The following is a 22904-nucleotide window of genomic DNA, read 5'->3' as shown; positions in this document are numbered from 1 at the left end:
CTATGTTGATGGACAAATAGATTATTTCCAGTATTGTGTTATTACAAGAGTACTCTAGCGAGCACCTGTGTAAATGTCTGTATTCCTGTGCAAACAGTTCCAGAGAGATTCCTATGCGTGAAATTCCTGGGCCTGAGGAATGTGGCTTTTTAGTTGTACTACAGACTTTCAAATTACTCTTCCTGGTGGCTGGTATAAATTTACACTTCTATCAGTGCTTTTCTTATTCTTTTGGATAAGAGGTTTTTAAATACTGATGTATTTATATATACCTCTTTTCCTTTTGTTTTCTTAAGAAATCCTTGCTTACCCTTGCTTAATTCTCTCTTTCTCTCCCTCCCCTGCCCATCTTTTTCTCTTTTGTTTTGAAGTTGTCTTTAACTATAATTCATTTTGTATGTGATCTTTTATTTTTATTGGCCTAGCCAATTGTCCTTATTCGAGTCATTGAATAATCTATTCTTACTGTCTCATAATACTGCCTCTGTCACATGCCAGATCTGTACCTGTATATAAGTATGTCAGGATTCTGTACTGTTCCTTTTATTTGCTGTTTGTGTATTCCTTCAATAATACTGTTTTAATTACCGTATTTTTATAATAAGCCATATTATCTGTTAAAACAAATCTTTCCACCTTTAAAAAATTGTCTTGGCTATTGTTGGCCTTTTATTCATTCGTGTGAATTGTAGAATATGCTTACCAACTCTGAAGAAAAGTTATTGTGGTTTTGTTGGGATTTTATAAACTTTTCGTGTTAATTTAGGAAGAGTTGACATCTTGAGAATACTAGTCTTCCTATACTTAAGACTTATTCAGAGCTATTTTGTCTTGTGCAGTTTGCTGTTAAGGTCTCGCACATTTTTTATTAGCTTTATTTTTAGATATTTTACGGTTTTTGTTGCTGCTGTTGTGTTGATTCTCTTTCTGTGTGGTCATTGCTGGTATATTGGAAAGTTATTGATTATACATTGATTGTATATTCAGCCTACTTAATAACCTATCTTAGTTCTAATAGTTTTTCAGTTGATTCTCTTAGGTTTTGCAGATGGATGTTCATATCATTCATGAGCAATATTAGCTTTGATTCTTCTTTCTTTTCTAACAGTTTTCTGCATATTTCGTTTTTCTCGTTTAATTGCATTGGCTAGGATTACCTTATCTGACTCTTCCTGTTTTTAATTGCAAGGCTGTTAATGTCTTCATTATTTAGTGTTGCATTTGCTGTAAATTTCTCTTAGTTTTTTCCCTTCTCAGGTAGGAGAGTTTCCCTTTATTCTTAGATTGCTGAGAATGTGCACCACAAAGAAGTTAAAGCTCTAGTAGACCTTCCTTTTTTAACATTTAGAGAATACCAGTATGTGAAGAGCTGTTTGCTAATAAATTTGAAATCCTTGATGAACACCCGGGTTGTTTCCTCCTTCTGACTGTTATGAATAGTGGTGCCGTGAACATTTGCGTACAAGTTTTTTGTGGATATCTTTTTTCATTTCATTCACACACACACACATACGTATATGAATTGCAATTAGTTAACTATGTTTAACTTATTGAAGAATTGGAAGACTGTTTTACAAAGTGGCTGTACCAATTTATATTCTCATCAGCAGCATACGAGGATTCCAATATCCCCTCAATCTTTCAAGCACGTTATTTTTCTGACTTTGATTCTAGCCTTCCTATTGTGGGTGATGTGGTATTTCATTGTCTTGATCTGCTTTTCCCTGATAACTAATGTTGAGCATCCTGTGTGTTTGTCAGCCATTTTTATATTTTCTTTGGATGAATGTCTATTCAGGTGCTTTGTACAACTTTAGTTGTGTTACTTCTCTTTGTATTTTTGAATTGTAAGAGTTCTTTATATATTCCAGATAAAAGTCCCTTATTAGATATATAATTTTCAAATATTTTTTCCTAGTCTATTGGTTATCTTTTCCATTTCTTTATATGTCCTTAAAAGCATAGAGTTTTACATTTGATGAGTTTTACATTTGATGAAGTCCAATTTATCTATTTTTTGTATGTGTTTTTGATGTGCATTTGATAGACTGCATTGCTTAATCCAGTGTCATGAAGTATACCTATGTCTTTTGATAGGCATTTTATACCTTTAGCTCTTACATTTAGGTCTTCAGTCCATTTTATGTTAATTTTTTATATTGCATTATGTAGGAGTCCAGCTTCCTTTTTTTATTTAAACATACAGTTGTCCCAGCATCATTTGTTGAAAAGACTATTCTTTCTTTGAATGGTCTTGGCACCCTTTGGCAGACTTGTCAAAAATAAATTGACCTGTTTCTCAATAAAACTAAATAAAAAATAAATTGAGAAAAAATAAATTGATCATAGATATATGGACTTATGTTTGGACTCTTAATTCTGTTTCACTGATCTGTATGTCTGTTCTTTTGCCAATACCACACTGTCTTGATGACTGCTGTTTTATAAAGTAAGTTTTGAAATTAGTAGTGCCTTTTATTTACTGTATTCTGGGATGTGTTCTTGGTTCACCCCCAGATGTGATGATCTAGCCCTGGTATGCCTGATCCTGGCAGCCACCACTGTGCGAATGCTTATGCGCCCTCTTCTCATACATCCAAAGATAATCTGAACCAACAGGATCCAGCAGCACCAACATTCTCACATCCCTCCTGAACAGTAACGTTGATTATTTCAGTCTCTTGCCAGTGACATCTGATGTCCCAGCAGATGGCCTTGTCCACTACAGTGCTGAAAAGATACTCCCGAGGTCCCAGCAGTGACACAGCTAACGTAGTCTTGGTTTGCACTCTGCTGTGTAGACCCTGAACAGGAGCGATGCCTCCAGGCAGGTGGCATGCTGTCCATCCAGCTCAGGCCCAGGCCTCAAGGGAACGTGGGCGCCTTCAGATGGTAAAGAAGGAAGAAGAGGATGAAGGCTACACTTCAGTGCAGGCTGCCAGGCCGCAGACACTCAACCGTCCTGGCCAGGAGCTGTTCCGCCAGCTCTTCAGACAGCTTCGCTACCATGAGTCTTCTGGGCCCCTCGAGACTCTGAGCCGGCTCCAGGAGCTCTGCCGCTGGTGGCTGAGACCCGACGTTCTCTCCAAGGCCCAGATCCTGGAGCTGCTGGTGCTGGAGCAGTTCCTGAGCATCTTGCCTGGGGACCTCCGGGCCTGGGTGCAGCTGCATCACCCTGAGAGCGGTGGGGAGGCTGCGGCCCTGCTGGAAGAGCTGCAGAGAGATGTCAGTGGGACACCATGGAGGGTGAGTGTGAGCAGTGTGCGGTGCCCAGTGGACTCTGCCTGTCACTGAGCCAGCTTGTTTGGGGTGGGGTTGGCCCCTGAACCTTCAGTGTTGAGGAATGCAGGGGAAGTCCTTCCTTCTCATTCCCATGGCACCGGAGCAGCTGAGAACCGGACCCTAAGCCAAAGCCCTTTTAAGCAGGCAGCCCTTCCCACCTTCCCAGAGGACTGTCAGCTCCAGGAAGCGGGTCACCACGTATCCATACATAATAGTAATGCGGTTTTGGACACAGTGACAGAGTATACAGAGTCCATCTCCACACATTGCCTGATTGGATTTGATGCTGATCCATATAGCAGGGGTGATGTCTCTTGCTTGTAGAGGGGAGGGTTAGAGTCCGGCTTCTTGGCTTCTGCATACATGTTAAGACCTAGAAGAGCAATCTACCATTTTACTTTTTTCTCAATAAGCTTTCGAGGATTTGTTCTGTGCGGGGGGTGAGACTTCATTCCACAACCTCAGTGTTCTTGCCCACAACGTTGTCCCTTTAGGAGCTCAGCTTATTGGAAAGAAAATGTAGAAGCGATCTAACAGTGAGAATTTGTTCAGTCAGTGTTGAGTGCCTACCGTGCACCTGACCCTGGCTTTGGCGCTGGGAAACAGCCGCCAGCCCCAGGGCTGGCAGCGCGGCTATGGCTCAGCTTCTGCGCCCTCTGCCTGCTCCTTCTGCCCCACACACTGGGCTCCTCAGTGCTTCCTGTGTCTTTGGAATTTTTTTTTTTTAAAGAGCACTTATCATTTTTGTAGGCTTTAAAAAAATTGTTGCTACAAAAATATGTATAACTCTACATATGATTCATGCGTAAATGTTACTTTTAAGATTTCTGAAACATGTTTGACATACTTCTCCAAATTTAATATAAAATTAAATCAATCAAATAACACATCTGAATATGGTCTACCAGCAGTAAATGGCAATAAATCAACACAAGGTATGACTTAAAGAAAACCTCTTTGCTCAACACTGGGTACTAGTTTTAAAAATCTAAAAGAGCATTTATCGTTTTTATCAAAACAATGAAATCAAAAGGACCTAAAAATGATTTATTAAAGCAAATAAGGTTCACAGCAGATACAAAATTGTGGCTTGGTTATATTCAACTCATTTAGAGCTAGATATAAGGTTTAAAAACCCATGAAAACATTGTCAAATGAGCAGGAAGGGCCTACCTGGTTTGAAGCTAGTTCAAAATTAGAAAACAAAAAACGGGCTGGGAGAAAGCCTCTCAGATTCTGACAAATGAACAGAAATGCTCAAGGAGCATATAAAGTTACAGAATCACCCTGTGGTTCATCAAGATTACCAGGGCCTGAGAAAGTTTGTCTTCCAACTCATTTGCCTGTGCTTCCATATTCTGTTTCTTCCTTCTCCCTTTGGTAGAGCTTGGGAGGAGCAGGAGATGAACTACTGTGATGAGTTCCTTTTAGTCTCAGGCTTGGTATCAGATGTTTAATGGTCTCAGGCTAAGTTTCCACCATATCAGTGTAGAGAATGTCTTGGCCTCAGGACCTGAAAGCTTGAAGTTCTTTGGCTGTAGCTTTCCATACTCCTTTCTGCATCAGGGGTAGCCTTGCCTCAGACACCAGAACTCCTTGAAGGCCCAAGGCAAAGGCCGCCTCTTTCTGCTTGAGTAGGCACTGCTGATTTTCAAACCTGAGACTTTTTCTCCTGTGCGTCCATGTCTGACCCTCACAACTGGCATCGCCTTTCTATTGATGTTACTGTTTCAGTCAGGTTTAAATCTGGGAGCCATCCTGCCTTTTTGGGGTCACTTTGCATTTCAGTGCCTAGAGCCCTGTGCTTGGTAGACATCATCTGGCTGCATCTCCACTGTGAATCATCATCAGTTTAACTCTCAGATAAATTTCCTTTCTTTCATGTATGAGTAGGGTCCAGGCCAGGGGTGGGGTTTGAGGACTAGTGGGGAGGGTGCCACTGGCACCTGAGGCCTGACAGCAGCGCTGTTACTAACTTGCCAGGTGCTTTCCTCTGTCGAGCTAGACTCTGGGTCCACCTGTCACTCCCATGGCCTGCACTAGTGCCCAGGGAGGCTGAGGGGTGAGGAGTTCCTCCCTGGGCTTCCTCCTCCTCCTTTGCCCTCTGCTTGTAGGTAGTAAAAGGCCTGGCTCGCTCTTCCCTGCCCTCTGCCCTTTAGAGAATGGCCATGTGGCCTCCTCTCCGAGGTTGCTTTCTGATTCCCATGGGGATCCTCTCACATTTTCTTCTTGCCAGGATCCAGCCCCCGCCCAGAGCCCGGATGTGCATTGGATGGGTACAGACGCCCTGCGAGCCGCACAGATATGGCCCTCTGCTTCACCTCCCGGGAGCGGCTCTGCTCTGGGGGACCACCTGGAGCCTCCCAATGAAATAGGAGTGCGTGACTTCCTGGCTGGGCGATCCGGTACTCACTGCCTGGCTCTAAGACCCCCGCCTCGTGCCACACTTCCACATTTCCTGTAGTGTCATCTTTTCACCATCTGTCCTCTCTCACGAGAATCCCTTTCAGTCCTGGCCCTTAGCTCTGTGTCCTTTCTCCCCCTTCTGTGATCATGTCTACCTGGCTCCTCTTCCTGGTGTCCCCCCACTTCTCACTCCCTGGCCTTCAGGGGACACTGAGGAAATGCAAAGTGGGTGCTTAACGACAGTCCACACCTGTGCGCGGGCTCAGGAGTGCTTTGTGGGGGGAGAGTGGGCTCTTCAGTGGGGTGCCAAGAGCTGGGCTGCCCTCTCTCATGATTCTTTCTTCTTCAGAGCCTCCTGCTGCCCAGGTGCCTGCCCCTTCCCAGAGAGAGGGGTGTCCAGGAGACCAGGTGACAGCCCAGCCTCAGGTGAGCCACAGGACCTCAGTCTTCCATGACGTCCCCATGTTGCTGCCTGATGGAGTAGCTGCACCTCCCCCTTGTCCTGGGCCTCTGTCCAGTAACCCCATATCCAGAGACCTATGTCCCAGAGAGCAGATTATCCCCCCGAGCCCGGAGCTCTTCTGCTGGGTGATGGTATTCTCCTTCACCCTGCCCAGACCCAGCCTCTGCTCACTCAGAGCCAAGCCCATCTCCCTGCCTCCTCCTATAAGCAAGGGGATGTACTGGCTCTAAGGTGTAGGACTGTGCTTTTTTAGGAGGCTATAACTTTCAAGGACGTGGAGGTGACCTTCTCCCAGGATGAGTGGGGATGGCTGAACCCTGCTCAGAGGAACCTTTACAGGGATGTGATGCTGGAGAACTATGGAAACTTGGCCTCTCTGGGTAAGGCATCAGTATCCCCATGCTTCTTCCTACCCACCTTTACTTTTGCCTTCTTGGTTTTCATTATGGTGCATGCAGAGGGGCCTGACTTGGGTTTAGATCCTGGCTCTGTAACTACTAATCCAATCACTTAATCTATCACCTCAGACTCTTCTCTTGAAAAACAGGCATAATAATTACTGTCATGCTGGGTTATTGCAAATATTAAAAGTCATATGTGTCAAGTTCCTAGTCCATTCAGGCATCCGAAAAATGTTGGTTGATTTAACCGATTGAGCTGTCACGTGGTTCCCACCTCTAGAGAATCCAAGTGATCCTTTTGGCTCTGACTTCCCTCAGCCTTTCTTGTCTCTGTTCAGGGCTGTTCGAAATGGCGTCTGGGCTTCCTGCCTTAGCATCCTCCACCTGCCTCCCTGGCCTTTCCCTCCTCCCTACCAGGACTTCAGGTCTGAAAGGGTCCTGGAGAGTAGTTTTGTGTGATCCGTCTACCTCCCCATCCAGTCCCATCCTATCCCTTTCTTTTCTGCAGTGGGGCCATTCACCAAACCTGCTCTGATCTCCTGGTTGGAAGCAAGGGAGCCATGGGGCCTGAATGTCCAGGGACCTCAGCCTAAGGGGAATCCAGGTGCTCCCCCTGCAGGTAAGTTCCAGAGAACCTACCAGATCCTGCATCCCCCAGCATCTATTCTTAAGGTCTTTTACACCAAATAAATCCTGGGGCACTTACTCCATTGTTTGCTAGAAGGAAGTCCTTACCAGTATTGCTAAGGAGTGCCGGGCCCTGGGCTTCTCCCCTCTAGACTGGCCTGTTCGACATTCATTCTGGCCCTGCCTCTTCCCCAAAAGCCCCTCTCAGTAATAGTTCTTGCTCCCTGGAGGGCTTCACCGTTCCTTCTCTTTTCCTTCACTGATGCTCCGCAGCTCTGTGCTGCACTCCTGTGCACACCCAGTGCCTGCGCTTGCTGCTCTGAGGAGCCCGCACCCCACTCCTGCGCCTTTTCTTTGCTTGCTCCTGTCCCTTGCGGTAGGCTTGATCTCCAGGCCTCTCAGCCAGCCCTCCTCGGATCCCCACCCCTCAGCTCTTGGAGACCTTCCTCTCATGATCTTTCTTGATCTTTCTTGTGCCATGGTTCCTCTCTCTTTTGCTACTTAACATTCTCCTCTCAACCCTTTTTCTTTTTTAACTCGATTTCTGCATATGTCTTGCTGCTGTGACAATCTTGCTTCTCCTTCTCCCTTGCCCGTCATCTGGGATGCTCTTCCATATTTTGCCTTATCGCTGACTATTTTGTAAAGATGTTGGCAGTCAGGCAAAAGCCTTTCCATCCAGGTTTGTGGCAGTTTTTTGTTGCTGGGTGCTTTCGGCATTTCCAAGTATAGGAAAAGAATACATTCTCTTGTGTCTTATTTTGTTCCAGGAGGTGAGCTCCCGATTAAAACGAACAAGTTCCTCTTAAAACATGAACCTTTGGAAGAAGCAGAAACCTTAGCTGTGCCATCAGGATGTCACGTGATGAGTGTTTCTGAGGAAACAGGACTCAGAGAACCTTTAGAACAGAAGAGCAGGTTAAAAGAGCGATGTGGAAACCCCGCGCAAGTGAGTGTTAAGAAAGAAGAGACCAGTTTCAGTCACAGGGCAGGAAAAGAATCTGAAGAACCAGGAGGCGGTAATAGTCTTAATCTAAAACATGTCACGTTTTTGAGAGTCCCCAGAAGAAAGCGATCCCTTAAGCATGGCTGTGGCCGGCACTTCAGAGGGGGTTCCTACCACTACGACTACAAGGAGTATGGGAAAGGGCTCAGACGCATGATCGGCGGGTTTAGCCTACATCAGAGGCTCCATGCTGGACTAAAAGGGGCTGCAAAGGACACGCATGGAAAAGACTTGAGCCTCGGCTCTCTTTACCAGCATGGGTGGAGTCTTCACACCGTGGGGACGTCATATAAGTGCAGTGACTGCGGGAAGACCTTCAGTAACAGCTCCCATCTTGCATATCATCAGAGGCTTCACACTCAAGAGAAACCGTTTAAATGTAGGGTGTGTGGGAAAGCCTTCAGGTGGAGCTCAAACCGGGCACGACACGAGAAAATTCACACTGGATTGAAACCTTATAAATGCGGTATATGTGACAAAGCTTTCCAACGCATGTTTGCCTACCACCTGCACCAGGAAACCCATGCTGATCAGAAAGTTCTTGAATCTAATCAGTGTGAGGATGCTCTCACTGACCGCTCAGGGTTTGATCATCATTTGGGAGACCAAAGTGGGGAGAAGCTCTTTGACTGCAGCCAGTGTAGGAAGTCCTTCCACTGTAAATCATATGTTCTCCAGCATCAAAGGATCCACACCCAGGAGAAACCCTATAAATGCACCAAATGTAGGAAAACCTTTAGGTGGAGGTCAAACTTTTCTCGCCACATGAGAATGCATGAGGAAGAAAAGTTCTACCATCAAGACAAGTGTGGAGAAGACTCCGGGGAGACCTGCGGCGGCAGTCAGCCCCAGAGTGCCCCCCCAGCGGAGAAAGCTTTCCTGTGTCAGCAGTGTGGGAAAACTTTCACTGGGAAGAAATCTCTCATCAATCATCAGCGGGTTCACACAGGCAAGAAGCTGTACCGATGCAGCGAATGTGCGAAGGAGTTCTCCCACAGGTCGGCCTTTGTCGTCCATAAGCAGCAGCACAGCCTGAGAAGGAAGGCTGAGGGCGGGCCCTCCTGCAGTAGGGACAGGGTCTTCCAGGTTCCTCAGAGCGGTCATGCCACAGAGGAGCCCTTCACATGTGGCCAGTGTGGCAAAGCCTTCCGTAACCACTCTTTCCTCCTCATACACCAGAGAGTCCACACCAGAGAGAAGCCCTATAAGTGCAGGGAGTGTGGGAAAGCCTTCCGATGGAGTTCCAACCTCTCCCGACACCAGAGGAGCCACTCCCTGGAAAAACAGTACGAGCACTGTGAGAGCAGAAGCGGTGCGGGTCAGCCGCCGCAGATCCTCACTGGTGAGAAACCCTTTTGGTGCCAAGAATGCGGGAAAAGCTTTACACGTAAAAGAAGTCTTTTAGACCATAAGGGAATACACAGTGGAGAGAAGCGCTATAAATGTAACCTGTGTGAGAAATCTTACGATAGAAATTACCGCCTTGTGAACCATCAGAGGATCCACACTAAAGAGCGACCTTTCAAATGTCAGTGGTGCGGGAAGGATTTCATCGGAAGGCACACCCTCTGCATCCACCAGAGAAAACACAGCAGGGCGGCGCAGTCCGAAAGCAGCCCGGCCGGGTCGTCTTCCTCCCAGGACGCGGGGGCGCGTCTACAGGAATTGAAACCACGTGGGGAGAAGCCCCATGAAGATTGTGAGCAGAGCTCCAGGCTCAGCAGATTCCAGAACATACCCGTGGAGAAGAAGTGCCACAGATGTAGCATTTGTGGGAAAGCTTTCAGCAAGACCTCACAACTCATTAGCCACAAGAGGTTTCACACTCGAGAGAGGCCCTTCAAGTGCACGGAGTGCGGGAAGACCTTCAGGTGGTCTTCGAACTTGGCCCGGCACATGAAAAAGCACTTGAGTGATTAGCCTGGGGCCCGATGGTGGGAGGAGAGGGGTTCCTGGCTGTCCTGCTGGCGAATGCTTGATTGTAGGCAGTGCGGGGAAAACCTTCACGAAGGGCCCAGCCCTTTCTCTTTTGGAAGCTAGTTGCAGAGAATCCTGAGGATTCAGAAACTCAGGGCATCCCCCATCCTACCCACTGGGAAATGGGATGCTCTTTAGGGACCTTCTGGAGACTCAGGCCCTCAGGAGCTCCCCCAGCCAGGTTTTACTCAGTAACCCTAAAGGGAGAGTCCACTGTCTTTTTGGTTTGACAAAATGTCTGTGGCACGGTGGGCTGTGGCTCTGGCGAGGGGCCGGTTGGATCCCAGGTGTCCCCTTGAGTTTGACCTGTTATGGCACCTCTTCCGTTTGACCTTATAAGCAGGAGCAGCAGCAGCAGCAGCAGGAACTCCTCCTGGTGTCCCCGCACGCTTCCTGGGGAGTTCTCCGTGTGGCTTCAGCCTCCATAGCTGGCTTCGGAGATCTGCTGTGGGCACAGAGTTGTCAGCGGCCAGTGGAGGAGAGCGGGACGCTGGGCTCAGTCACCTGGAGGATGGAGCGCTCCCAGTGCCCCGTCGCCATCCCACAGCCGTGCACGGGAAGCGACAGTCCATCTGCTAAACGAACGTGCCAAGCTCCTCCCACGTGCCAGGCACTGTCGTGTGTGCCCGGGACCCAGCAGTGACCAGAACAGACCGAAAAAGCTGCCGTCTCGGGTCTTTACAGATGATAAATACATGAGATACACCTAGTGTTTTGGGCCGTGACATTCGTTGTGGACAAAATGAAACAGAGAAGAGCGAGGGGTGGTGCTGCGCTGGGAGGTGCGTTGCCATTTTAAATAGGTTGGTCACGAAGGGCCTCAACTGGGAAGGTGACATTTGAGCAGAGACTTGAAGGCCAGGGAGTGAGCACTATAGGCTTCTAGAACGAGGCGCAGGAGGCGAAGTGTTGTCTGGTGTCTTGAGGGGATGCCGAGAAGGCCTCTGGGCTGGAGTGGAGTGAGCCAGCTGGAAGAGAGAGCCCCAGAGGGGCCGGGCCAAGGCACGTGAACAGCCTGGGTCCTCGCCGGGGCCTGAGCTGCCTCAAAGACAGGGAGCGTTTGGACAGTTTGAGTCGAGGGGTGATGTGCTTGGAATCTCAATTACCTTTTACAACAGTTAACCGCAGACCCAAGGACCCAGTAAAAGGTTATAGCTGAACAATGTTTATGCAGTTATCCGTGCTTCCAGTTCCCACGAATGGGACTCCCCCCAAGTGTCTGAGTATTCTGCAAGATTGCCAGTTCTCAGCACACGTAAACAGTGATTGCGACTGCATCTCCAGCCTTCGCACACTGCCTCAAACTGCCTCGCGCTGTCTCCCATCACCTGCAGTGCCACACTCCTGTCCGTTGCTGGCCCAGGTCCTCCTCTTCAAGGCCCAGCTTTCCCTGACCCTCATCCTTCCACACCCCTTGCCCCCCGCACCTGTGTCTTGCTGTATCAGATGATGTCTGGGTTTCCAAAAGTTATACCTGCCACTGCAGCCAGACCGAACATTCTGGAGGCCGGGGTTGAGTGCTTGTTTATCTGTTTGCCACTCAGAGGAGACTTTGCACCAAGTCGCCTCTGTTAAGGAATATAGGACTGGATTTAGTTCAGCTAAGTTGAACTGGAGTTTTTTGAAGGGGTCCTTGAGTGTGTTGGCTGGAGACCACCCACAGGTGCACCCTGCTAACTAGGAGCCCAGCTCTGTGTAGTTCCGAGCCCTGTGGCGCCAGTTGACAGTTTTTAACTGCCCCAGCCACCAGTTCCCATCTCATACCGCGTCCTGGCATGGGGAACACACCCCCTTTCCAACTCTTACCTGCCTTCTCGTTCCCTAGGAGGAATAGAAGTTAGGGCTGGGAGAGCCACATGGGCTGGGACTCCAGGGAGAGGAGTGGGTGCCAGATGGTCTCTCAGCTATTGGGTGTGGGCGGCCCACCCTTGCTGACAGACTGTCAGCCCAGACAGGCGTGCGCAGAGAAGAAAGCGCAGGAAACGTAAACTAACATTGACCATCTCACAGCCATCAGGGTGGCAGATTTTTAAAAGCCCTAGTGTGGGTGAGTGTGTGGAACAGTGGGAACTCGCTGCTGTGGGAGTGGACATTGTGACAACTGTTGTGCCAAGTAATTTGCAAAATCTTGTAAAGTTGTGTGTACTCTACCACCCTGTATTTCTACTCTTGGACAAACCCTAGAATAGCTCTACGTGAAAAAGGCGTGTATAAGACTGTTCATTAAAATACTGTTTGTTGCAGGATTGTTTATATAGTGGGATTGGGAAAAGTCTGAATTGCCATCAGCAAAAGAAGAGATAAATAAATGGGCGGTTTTTGCTAATTTCGGCAGTGAATATGAAAGAGCTGGAATTACATCTTTCATAGATAAATCAAACGCGATGCTGAGAAAGTTGCTGAAGATACATATGATATACTGTTGTTGTAAAGTGGGTACATTATTTAAACTGATTTGTGTTTCACTTTTTCTGTAAAATGAAACAGTAGGGCCAGCCTCACAGAGTGGTCGGGGTGGGGATGGTTAGTGTATGTAAAGTGACTAGAGTAGGGGCCGGCATGTAAGCCTTGTTGGCATGTGGTGAACAGTGTCGTCATTGTTTTGCGCAATAATATATTTCTTGTGGATTCAAATTATATGAAGTCAGAATATAAAACCTTGTATTGGAATGATGCGTGAAAGTCATGCTCTGCCTTCCCACGGCAGGGGTTGCTGATGGGATCGGGGAGGGTACTTGGGGGCTTCAGTAGTGTTTTATTTCTTTTTTAAAATGGACGTAGATGGGTCAGCATGTCGATTTAACAGGATAGTGTGCTGGGTTCTTTTTTTTTTAACTGTTTGCTTAAGATACTTAAAAATAAAAACATTTTTAAGCATGGGCTCTGACATCTTCTGATTTTATAGAAATCCTGGCTTTGCCGTTTATGTAGTTTTACTTAGAATGAGTCATTTAATGTCTCCGGGTTTCAGGTTCCTTAACCTGTAGAAATCCAGAGCGACACAAATGACTCTTAGTAAAGGAATATGGTTAGACAGGTCTGATACACGCAGGTGGAAGGCCATGCAAGAGTTAAAAGTGACGACGTTTCCAGGTAGCCACACCTGATCTCCAAGATGTGCAGTTTATAGGAAGTTTCTCTTTGCCTAAAAATAACAAGTAAAGCCAGAAGCTGTACTTTATTAAATGCCTAAGTTTAATGAAGAAATTGGATCTGCAGATGGAGGTGCTTAGTCCCCCATTCCACTTTTTTAGGTCGCTGAGGAAAGGTCATGAATGTTTACAGGCCGACTACCGTAGCGCTTCAGTTGATGCCCAGCTAAAAAGAGCAAATAGCTTTTGTATCAGCCAAGTTCCAGTCAGGGGCCAGGACCAGGTGAGCTGTAATAAGGGTCTGACTCCACTTTTGATGTTCAATCACCGATAACTTGAACTTTCAAGCCCTGTACCTTTTCCATTCTGCCTCACACCTGGGCAAGCTGATGAGGAAGCTCAGTTATTCCCTCCCGGCTCTGGAGGGAAAGTTGATGCAAACTCTGGCTTTTTTTTTGTTGCACTGGAACCCTCACCCTAACCACAGAAAGGAGAGCCACTCCTTTCAATCAAGACAGACCGACTGGCTCCGGTACCTGTCCTTTCCACATAGAGCCTCATTATGTGAATAATATACTTTCTCATAACCTCTTGATGTGTGTGACGTCATTGGTCTTGACATCTGAACCGGTTTGGAGTGGCGCTATAGTATCGATCCCACCTCCACAGGGCAAGCTACAAAGTAGGAACGAAGAGACGTGGTTAGAATTGTTCGAAGGTGAGAGGAAGAGAGCCCGTGAGGAGAGCACTGCTGGGCTGGTGCCGGTGTCTGAACTCAGAGGAAGTGCCCCACGTTGGCTGGTCTGCAAGCTGAACTCAACTGCTGCTGCCAGAAAGAGTTGCCACTTCTGGGGTGAAAGGTGAAAGAGCATTGGGAACAGGAAGCAATGCCTACAAAAAACAGGAAGGAACGAGGCCCCTCTTCTTGTATTAGGATTCTCTAGAGAATCGATAGGATGTATATGTATATATAGAAAGAGATTTATTATAAGGAATTAGCTCATTATCAATGGAGGCTGGCAGGTCCAAAACCTGCAGGGTAGGCCAGCAGGCTGGGGACCCAGGAGAGCCCACGTTCCGGTTCCCGTCCAAAGGCTGTCTGCTGGAGAACCAACCTGGCGATGTTGCAGATGAAGTCCGATGGCTTTCTGCTGGAGAATTCTTGTCTGGGGGAGGCCAGTCTTTTTGTTCTATTCAGGTCGTCACCTGATTGGACGAGGCCCACCCACTGCTTTACTCACAGGCCACCAATTTAAATGTCAATTTCATCCAAAAAACAGCCTTGCAGGAAAACCCAGAATAACATTTGACTAAATATCTTCTTTCTCCCTCCCCCATGAGTTAGGACACGCAGACCCAGGGAAAGGCCCTGGGACTAAAAATCTACCTCCGAAAGTGGAGGGCAGGGAGAGACCAAAGAAAGAGGCTACCACTTCCGGATGATAACCGGTAAAGTTTATTCAGGGAAACTTGCATATGAAGCGTATGAAATGAGTCCCTGTGCAGCTCAGCCGGTGCCGGAGAATTATACAGAGCGAAAAGAAGGGGGTCGGGCACTAGTCACATGTACTAATAAGTGACTGCTCTCAGGTAGGGGTAATTGCTTTACATGCTCGACCAGGTCAGGAGAACCGGGATGTTTTCCAGACCCAGCATGCATGCATGAAGAGGCCGGGCAGAGGTGCTGGTTAACATCAGAACAAACATCTATTAGGATCAGGCAGTCTCAGGGTGGAGTGGCGGTAGAGGGAAGCTTGAGGCAAGCAATCTTTATGGCCTAGGTCCAGCTTGTAGGCCAAACGGCTGTCACATGTAACAGCCCCTCCTCCACACCCTGGCCTAAGTAAGTTGACACCAGATTAATCATCACACTCCTCCAGCATGGCAGCTTCCCTCCTGTTTCTCCATGGGAGAACCTACCAGGGAACCACCTGGCAAAGCAGAGGTGGACTGCAGTCCCAACTCTGTCATCATAGGCATCTATAGAAGGAAGGATTTGAAATAGACAATAAGCTAATAACTGACATAGCTTTCCTGAACTGTTTTGTTTTAAAAATTCCTAGAGTGTTTGACTTAAAGCTTGGAGACCAACAGTAGCTGTTAAGGGAGTTCACGTGTGTCAAATTATGGATAACTGGTCACCTAAAGGTGTAACTTATAAGCAGTTGATTTTATCCATTGATCTTGTAATAATTAGCTGTTGACTGTGACCTTATCTTGCTGTAATGAACTCAAACTTAATAAAAGCCCCAAGAGAAGTCTCTCAAAATTAAGAACACAGTTAAAGATATTCCTCTTTATAAACATTTGTTTTACAATGAAAGTTAACAAATCAATAAATTTAAAAAAGTCAACGTGTGACTTTAACAAAACACAGCACAGAATTCTGATTGGCCTCAAACGAAGCAGTGACGATAAGCCCCAACAGGGCAGAGGGGAGCGGATGGCACACTCCTCCTATAGCCCTGAATTTTAAAAGAATCTCCCAATCGATAAGGCGGGGTTCCCTCCACTTGTGTCCCACAGTTGAGCCATCTGTCTTTGTTGCCCAAATGACCTGGGAACACATCAGCTCATGCCGTTCGCTATGAAATCTGTTAAGTGAGATAAGGCAAGGAGAATAAGCCATCTCGGTCTTCTGATTAAGGTTCATGGAATGTCGACGTGGTGTCAGCAAATGGTTACTATTAGTGTGAATCAAAGACTGATAAATATATTGGATAGAGGTAGAGAAAATTGGTGTAAGTATGGATGTTTTCTCTTTGTGACTTTAGGTTTGAATGTGAGGGCAAAACAGATTGTCCTCAGACATGTTATTGGGGTTTATTTAAAATGTCCGTGGAAGGTGCTTCCTTGGTGAGAAGAGTTTGGAGAGTCATTATGTGTATAAACCAATACTAAATATGGAAGTCAGCAACTCGAGATAACTGTACTTTTAGATTCACACAAACATTTTCATATACTAGTTGTACACAAGAATCTTATCCATATGGAAATAAAATGTAAAGTTGCTGAGAAAATCCATGTTTTCCTTCCTTTTAGTCTATTTAAAATTAGAACAGTTACTCTGTAGACATACAAATTTCTGTCATCTGATCCTCGGCTGAGAAGCCCATTCTACGAAGATGCATTCTTAGGTGAACATGAGCAGGAATTTTATATGTGAAAAAAGAGAAATGAGCATAACCACACCGGATAATGGAGTCTAGTCGGAGTCAGAGCAAGCACGGAGGCTGTATTCAATAAGTAGAAAGTCTCACTATTTGCAGTTCTAATCGAATGAGATGGATTGTAGAAGAATGTTGTTCCGACTGATAAGCCTTGGTCACTAGGACCAGAGTAATCCAATGTTCAGTAACGGTGTTTTCCTGTCCTCAAATGTGTCATCTACACATTGTGAGGCTTCAACCCTAGGATGACTTTCCTCCTGTCATTGGACATGTTAGTTGGAGCCGGCAATCTTTTAAAAATAATTTTAAATAGGAAAGTAATCCAGATGGCCTGGTCTCAGAACAGCCGAATGCTGACAAGAGACATAGCTTGATCCAGTTCTTGAGCATTGAATACATTTGATCATTGAAACCGCTTTTCTAGTCGGAGTTGAGTTGGGAACAGGCGACTTTCCTGTCCTCTTTTTTAACAGAGCTAGGAAGAACATGAAAACCATCAATGACTTCGTGATTTAGTTTGACTTATTTGACTTTCCTATTTTGAGTGTGATCAGAACTAACTGCAAAGCAGAATTAAATCCAAATAGTTTTGAACAGAGAGTTATCTTTCCCAGTGAGAGGCCTTAAGATTGTAAATGACCTAGAAAACTACCTAGGGCCCACTCAAAGGACAATCATCAGGCTTAGGAGACAGCTCTGGATAATAATCCAACTCAGGAAGTACAGTGTAAGTAACAATATTCAGCAAATATTTTTATTATGAAATGTGATAGCGTATGAAACAAAAAAGTACAACTCAATGAAGTTTCATGAAGGGAGCTCCCTTGGAATCAGCAGCCAAAACTCAGAACTAGAACTTTGCAGGAAACTCAGAAGTCCCCTCTTGCCTTTCCCAGTGACTGTCCCTTCTCTTTTCTATAAAGTAAACCACATTCCGATGTATGCAAATGATCTCCCTGCATTTCTTTACCTTTTACCGCCTAAGCACACTCCCCAAAACATTAGTTTTGCCCGTTCTTTGTTGTGTGTGCTTCTTACTCTAAACAGACGAGATCGTATACTACATACTCCTTTGTGTCTGGTTCCTTTTCATCTAAATTTCTGTTTGTGGGATTCATCTCTGTCGTGTCTCTGGTCGGTTCAGTTTTCCATGGAAATGTAGGTAGCACCGGCAATTACAGAGGGTGTTGGCAAGTTAGCTTTACAAAATCCTGACGAGAAAACTGGAAAGTAAAGTGTCGTAAAGGAAAAGTATTCTCGATCACTCGCCACCTTAAGCATTTCGGGAAGCTAAGCCTCATAGGCGTTGTCATCTTTCCAGCTGAGGTAGAAGGGAAGGTTTTGGATGTGGAAATTTTGTTGAGGAAAGGAAGTAGTACGGAGGAGTCAGCGGAGTCTTAGGTGCTATTCCCAGAACCCATGTCAGACCCACATCTGTGAGTTCCGGTGGGGACACGAGGAGATGCCCAGGGAAGGAGAGTGAGGAAGGCCCAGCAGTTGAGGAAACAAGTTCTGAATCCTGATCTTAGAGGGGCCAGAGTTGGGGGCTGGAAAGCCAACGATCACCAGCTCAGTTTCCATGTTACCATAGCAAATGTGTCGGCCTCAGGTCCAGTGCTGGCTTCTTGGCTGTGCAACTTTGCAGAATAATTTTGAACATTTTTCACTGGACTTGGTAAATTATGTGGCTGGTCCTGATCAGATCTCAAAGCAGCCCCAAACCAGTACTTCAAAGGCCATTACTGGAGCTCTATTAAGAGGGCAAGGTGGCTATAGTGAGCTGAGAATTATCTGAGACATAAGCGCAGCCCCTTTGGAGAATATTTTGTCAGTTTCCCAAAATGTTAAACAGGGTTACCATATGAGCCAGCAAATTTCATGTGAACTTGTCTCTTGTGATCCTTAAACATACAGAACATAAATATTGGAAACAATACGAAGAATGGAATTTTGGAAAACGTGTTCACCCTAGCCAAGTTGAGCCAAGTGTATACTTCTCATACTCTGGGCATGTTATGTGTCTAACCCGCGTGTTTAGAGTTGTCGCTCCTTCCTACACAGCAGATCTAATTATCATAATATCGTCAGTATAATGGACCAGTGTGGTGTCCTGCGGGTGAAAATGTGATCAAAGTGACTGTGAACTAGATTGTGACTCGGGTTGTACAGCTGATGTGGCCCCGAAGTAGGATAGCGAAGGTGTCTCCAGCTGAAAGCAAAATGCTTTCGATGGTCTTTACTAAGGTATAGGGAAAAAAAAAATGAGCTTTTATCAGATTAGTGACTGCAAATCAGGTGCCAGATGTGTTGATTTGCTTGGCACCAAAACCACGTGGATATGGAAGTGGCAGCTGCACTTGGAGTCATGACCTGATTAGGTTTATGATAATCCAGAGTCATTCTCCAAGCCCCATCTGTGCCCTGCCCGGACCACGTAGGTGAGTGGAAGAGGGATGTGGCTTCAAGCCCTTGATGGTGGCACTAATCTTGGCATTCTCTCCAGGAATGCAGTATTGCTTTGGTTTTGTAGGTAGTGGCAGTTCTAGTGACTTCCACTTGGCCTCTCCTATCACAATAGCTTTTGCTCCACGGGTCAGGGAACCGTTGTGGAGATTCTGCCAGTTGCTGTTTGTTTCGCAATTATGTATCTAGAACGGGGAATGGCTTTGGGAACCCAGTAGGTCTACTGTGAGAAGGATCGGAGCCAGCTCTGCTCCATTCATCACCTGACCTCCAGATGCTCATACTCTGACAGGAGGACCACAGTGGCATTTTGAGTCACCTGTAATTTGTGTCAGTTGAGAACCTATCAGCTACTGAGAAACACATATTTTTTAAACCCCTCAGTGTGATGGGGTCTCCATTAAGTATATCTTTGTTTCGTCATCTATATTTAGGACAATATTAATAGCGGAGTACATGTTTAGGATGGTTAACCATTCCTGGAGAATTGTGCCTTTCATCATTACGTGGCGAACCATTTCCTGTCTTAAAGCAAGGACTGACGAACTTGACCCGTCACCAAGTCTGCCTCCCACCTGTTTTAAGAGTAATTTTAAATTTTTAAATGGTCTAAAAATAAATAAAAGGGAGAACACTTTGTGACACGTGAAGACTATGTATATAAAATCTCAATGTCAGGGTCCCTAAATGAAGTTTCGCTGGGACACACCTGTACTCATTCATTTACATATTGTCTGTGTTTATTTTCACCCTGCAGGTCAGAGGTAGCCCACAACTTTTGCAGAAAAGTTTACTAACTTGTGTGTTAAATTTTTTTTTTTTTGGTATGGGGACTCCACCAGCATTTTTTGTTGGTATTTGCCTTGTAGATCTTATTCCTTCCTTTTACTTTGAGCCTGTGTCCTTATGTTTTTGGTGTGTATCTTGAAAACAGCTTTTAGCTACATTTTTCCTAGTCTGACCATATCTGCTTTTATCTGGCAAATTTACTCCATTTCCATTTATTACTTTTACCGATATTCTTGGAATCATTTCTACAGTCTTATCGTATGTTTTAATTTGTCCCGCTTTATCTATGATGTCCTTTTTCTATGTTTGTGTCAGATTCATTACCTTTAAATTCATTTTTTCCTCTTACCATTTTAGAAGTTATCGGCTATTTCTCTATATTTGAAAAGATCATGCATTTGTATATTATAGAAACACACTTAGACTCGAATTAACTTATAAATATCTCTACTTAATTACTTTGAAATGCTATCTCTAATCACTCCATCTTTTTATATTTTTTTTGTTTAATTAAAAATTAAAACAAGCAACTACTGCTTCTATAATATAAAATTCTATAAAGCAAAAATAATCAGATGCTCAAACTAGAACTTTCTGAATCCCTCCCACTCACTTCCTTTTCCTTTGGCCCTCTTTCCAGGTAGAGATAGACTCTCTCCCTCGTGTTGCCTAAGATTTTCATTTGGCTTCGTTTTTTATCTCATAGACATTTTACCACTGCTTGATACAATATTTACTACTGATATAGATATCTTTAAATAAGTTAACTTTTACCTGTCTTTTACCTTTCTATAAATGGAATCAAAGTATGCACGTCTCCGCCTGTCTCTGCGCTTTCGTTCCGCTGTTTTATGGTGATTGGTGTGACGGGACTGCAGTCGATATCCAGTCCACGCCTGATGAACACTGTGGCTCCTTCCAGTTTCTATCCTGGCTCACTGGGAATGCCTATGTCTGACACTATGAAATGATGTCATTGATTTGGCCAGGTTTCTTCACGTTTGCCGGTATGATCGATTTGTTATGAAAGGTAACACACTTAATCTCATCTTTGCTAGCCGCGTTAGTTATCTCCTGCGGACTTGCCTCTTCACAGACACAGCTCGTAGCTGCCTTGGGTCGAGTGGACGGAGTGGTTAGTTTTTCAGACTTGCAAGGAACCCACTGATTCAGCTGTCCGTGTGTGGCAGGCCACAGTGGGGGCTTACCGACATTAGCAGCATTCTGGATTCTTCTAGCTCTCCTTGAATACTAACTCTAGCTCGAGACCACCTTCCTTACAGGACTTTGCCAAAAGCAGCCAACAAGGAGCCAACAAAACCATCATTCTGGATTCTTTTTGCCATTTTCCTGATGCCATAGATTTGGTTAAATCGTGGTCGCCCTCCACGTAGAAGCAGACAATTTACTGCAAACACCAGCCTCCCATTCTCTGCCCAGCTAAAAACTGGGGTTTCTATTATTAGGGAAAAGTGGAGAACGGACATGGAGAAGCCTAACTTTGTATCCATTACTGCTGCCTCTGAACACCCTGTATAGCGGTGATCCTCAACTAGGGGACCCTTGCCAATGTCTGGAGACAATTTTGGTTGTCACAACTGGGAAGAGGAGAGGACAAGGGTACTGCTAAATATTCTACGGAGTACAGCGTGCCCCCTGCAAGGAGAGCTTATCTGGCCCAAATATCAGGAGTACTGATATTTAAGAAACCCTGCTTGAGAAATTCTTTTAGGTCTGATTGTAGTAAACTTTTTATCTCGAAATTCTTTATACTTCCCTAATTCTTGAATAATTAGCTAAGCACACAAATCTGAGGTGACTTTTTGCTCAGCATGTCACAGATCTTATTCCACTAAACTCCATCATTGTTGATGTTAGTTATCATTTATTCCCTTTAGCTCCTTTTGAGAGATCTTCAGTGTTCCGTGGTTTTGCTACAATTATCCTACTAGGGTTTCATTGCGATTCCTAACTCCTGAGAATTCCCGTCTTTCGTCAGTTTGGGAGAATTCTCAGCCTTCCGTCTTTGATGTGGCCTCCCACCTCCCTGCTCTGTCCTCGAGCTTTCTCTCTGTGCTATGTTGTCACTTCTTCCAATTTCCTCATCTCTCCTCCTTAAGGAACGTGGCACTTCAGATCAGCTCACGTTCACTTAGCTCTTCCACCATCTGCGTCCTATCTTATGTGTAACCTACATATTGGGTTCTCATTTCTATTTTTTTTAATTTTTAAAATGGAGTATATGTTAATATATATTTCCGTACATATGGAAAATAAAATAAACATTCAAGAAAGCCTTCAACATTAGATTTTGAGATTAATAAAGGTCAAACCAGGTCATGATTTGTGTCGGGCTGAAAGCCTCTGAGGACCCTGTGTAGGGTCCTGTGCGTGATGCAGACAGCCTGGCAGATGGCTTGCTGGGGGCTGAAGGATGCCACTTTTGTGGACAAATCATAAAAGTAGGAAAGCCCTCGCTCTAGGAGAGTGCCTTGTCGTGGGGGAAATGCAGAGGTCAGTGGCTGATGGGGTGGTGCCAATAGCCCACGTAATGGGGGTGGACCTGGAACCGGAGAGAGCGGGGTGCCCCTGTGTGGCAGCGAAGGAGGGGTCTTGACAGCAGCAGGCACCTGGCCAGTGCCTGGTGGAGGGCAGCCAGGGCTCCTCGGGCCATTTTCTCTTAGGCAGGCAGCAGCAGGGGGCGCCAGTGGACTTGACGTCTGTGCAGGAACAAGAGGTGGGCCTTCGGGACAGGCGGGAGCCATGTCCCCAGTTTCACATCCAGGTAGGGTGCCACATTTCAGGCTCAGCGGAGAAGCAGGAGACGGTGTAGGAGGATCTATCTTCCATGCAGGGTACGTAATTTGTGCTGTGACTTCATTTACCCACATAAATGTAGGTAGAGGCCTGTCCCTTGACCCCAACTGACTTCTCGACATCTAAAGGAGAGAAAACCTAGGTGAGTCCTCCACAAGTGGTCAGTGGAGGGATCCGCCCTTCGCCCAGCATGGGTTCCAAGAAACCCCATAGTCAGTGGGCTTCAAGGAACTCACCCTTGGGCCCAGCTACTCTCAGACACTTTGGAAGTTTTTCCAGAAACATGAGAAGTCTAATAAGCTGTTCTGAGTAAATGTTTAAATTTGATCGGGCCTGCAGTAAGAAACACATCGGACATCTGCTCTAAATAGCTGACACCCGTGTTTGCCAAGGGCCGTTTCCTATACATTT

The 22904-nt window shown here is 45.8% G+C and overlaps 1 protein-coding gene across 4 annotated transcripts in view; it reads left to right on the top strand.

Moving 5' to 3' along the window:
* The window catches only part of ZNF445 (zinc finger protein 445), an 81260-nt gene extending 68218 nt beyond the window's left edge, over positions 1-13042 (top strand). For 2 of the 4 annotated variants that reach the window (XM_039837471.1, XM_039837469.1), the window contains exons 2-7: positions 2678-3246; positions 5519-5687; positions 6038-6114; positions 6405-6531; positions 7061-7171; positions 7950-13042. In XM_039837471.1, coding sequence (XP_039693405.1) covers positions 2818-3246; positions 5519-5687; positions 6038-6114; positions 6405-6531; positions 7061-7171; positions 7950-10105 — 3069 coding nt within the window. In that variant the 5' untranslated portion in view covers positions 2678-2817 and the 3' untranslated portion in view covers positions 10106-13042. Of the gene's footprint in view, positions 1-2517; positions 3247-5518; positions 5688-6037; positions 6115-6404; positions 6532-7060; positions 7172-7949 lie in introns of all 4 variants that reach the window. The other 2 variants (XM_039837472.1, XM_039837470.1) reach the window with 2 other exon arrangements.
* Positions 13043-22904: the final 9862 nt, after the last annotated feature.

Source organism: Pteropus medius, unplaced genomic scaffold (assembly GCF_902729225.1).
Source record: "Pteropus medius unplaced genomic scaffold, Ma_sr-lr_union100, whole genome shotgun sequence".
Classification (NCBI taxonomy): Eukaryota; Metazoa; Chordata; class Mammalia; order Chiroptera; family Pteropodidae; genus Pteropus; species Pteropus medius.
This window is presented reverse-complemented; position numbering and strand designations above follow the sequence as displayed.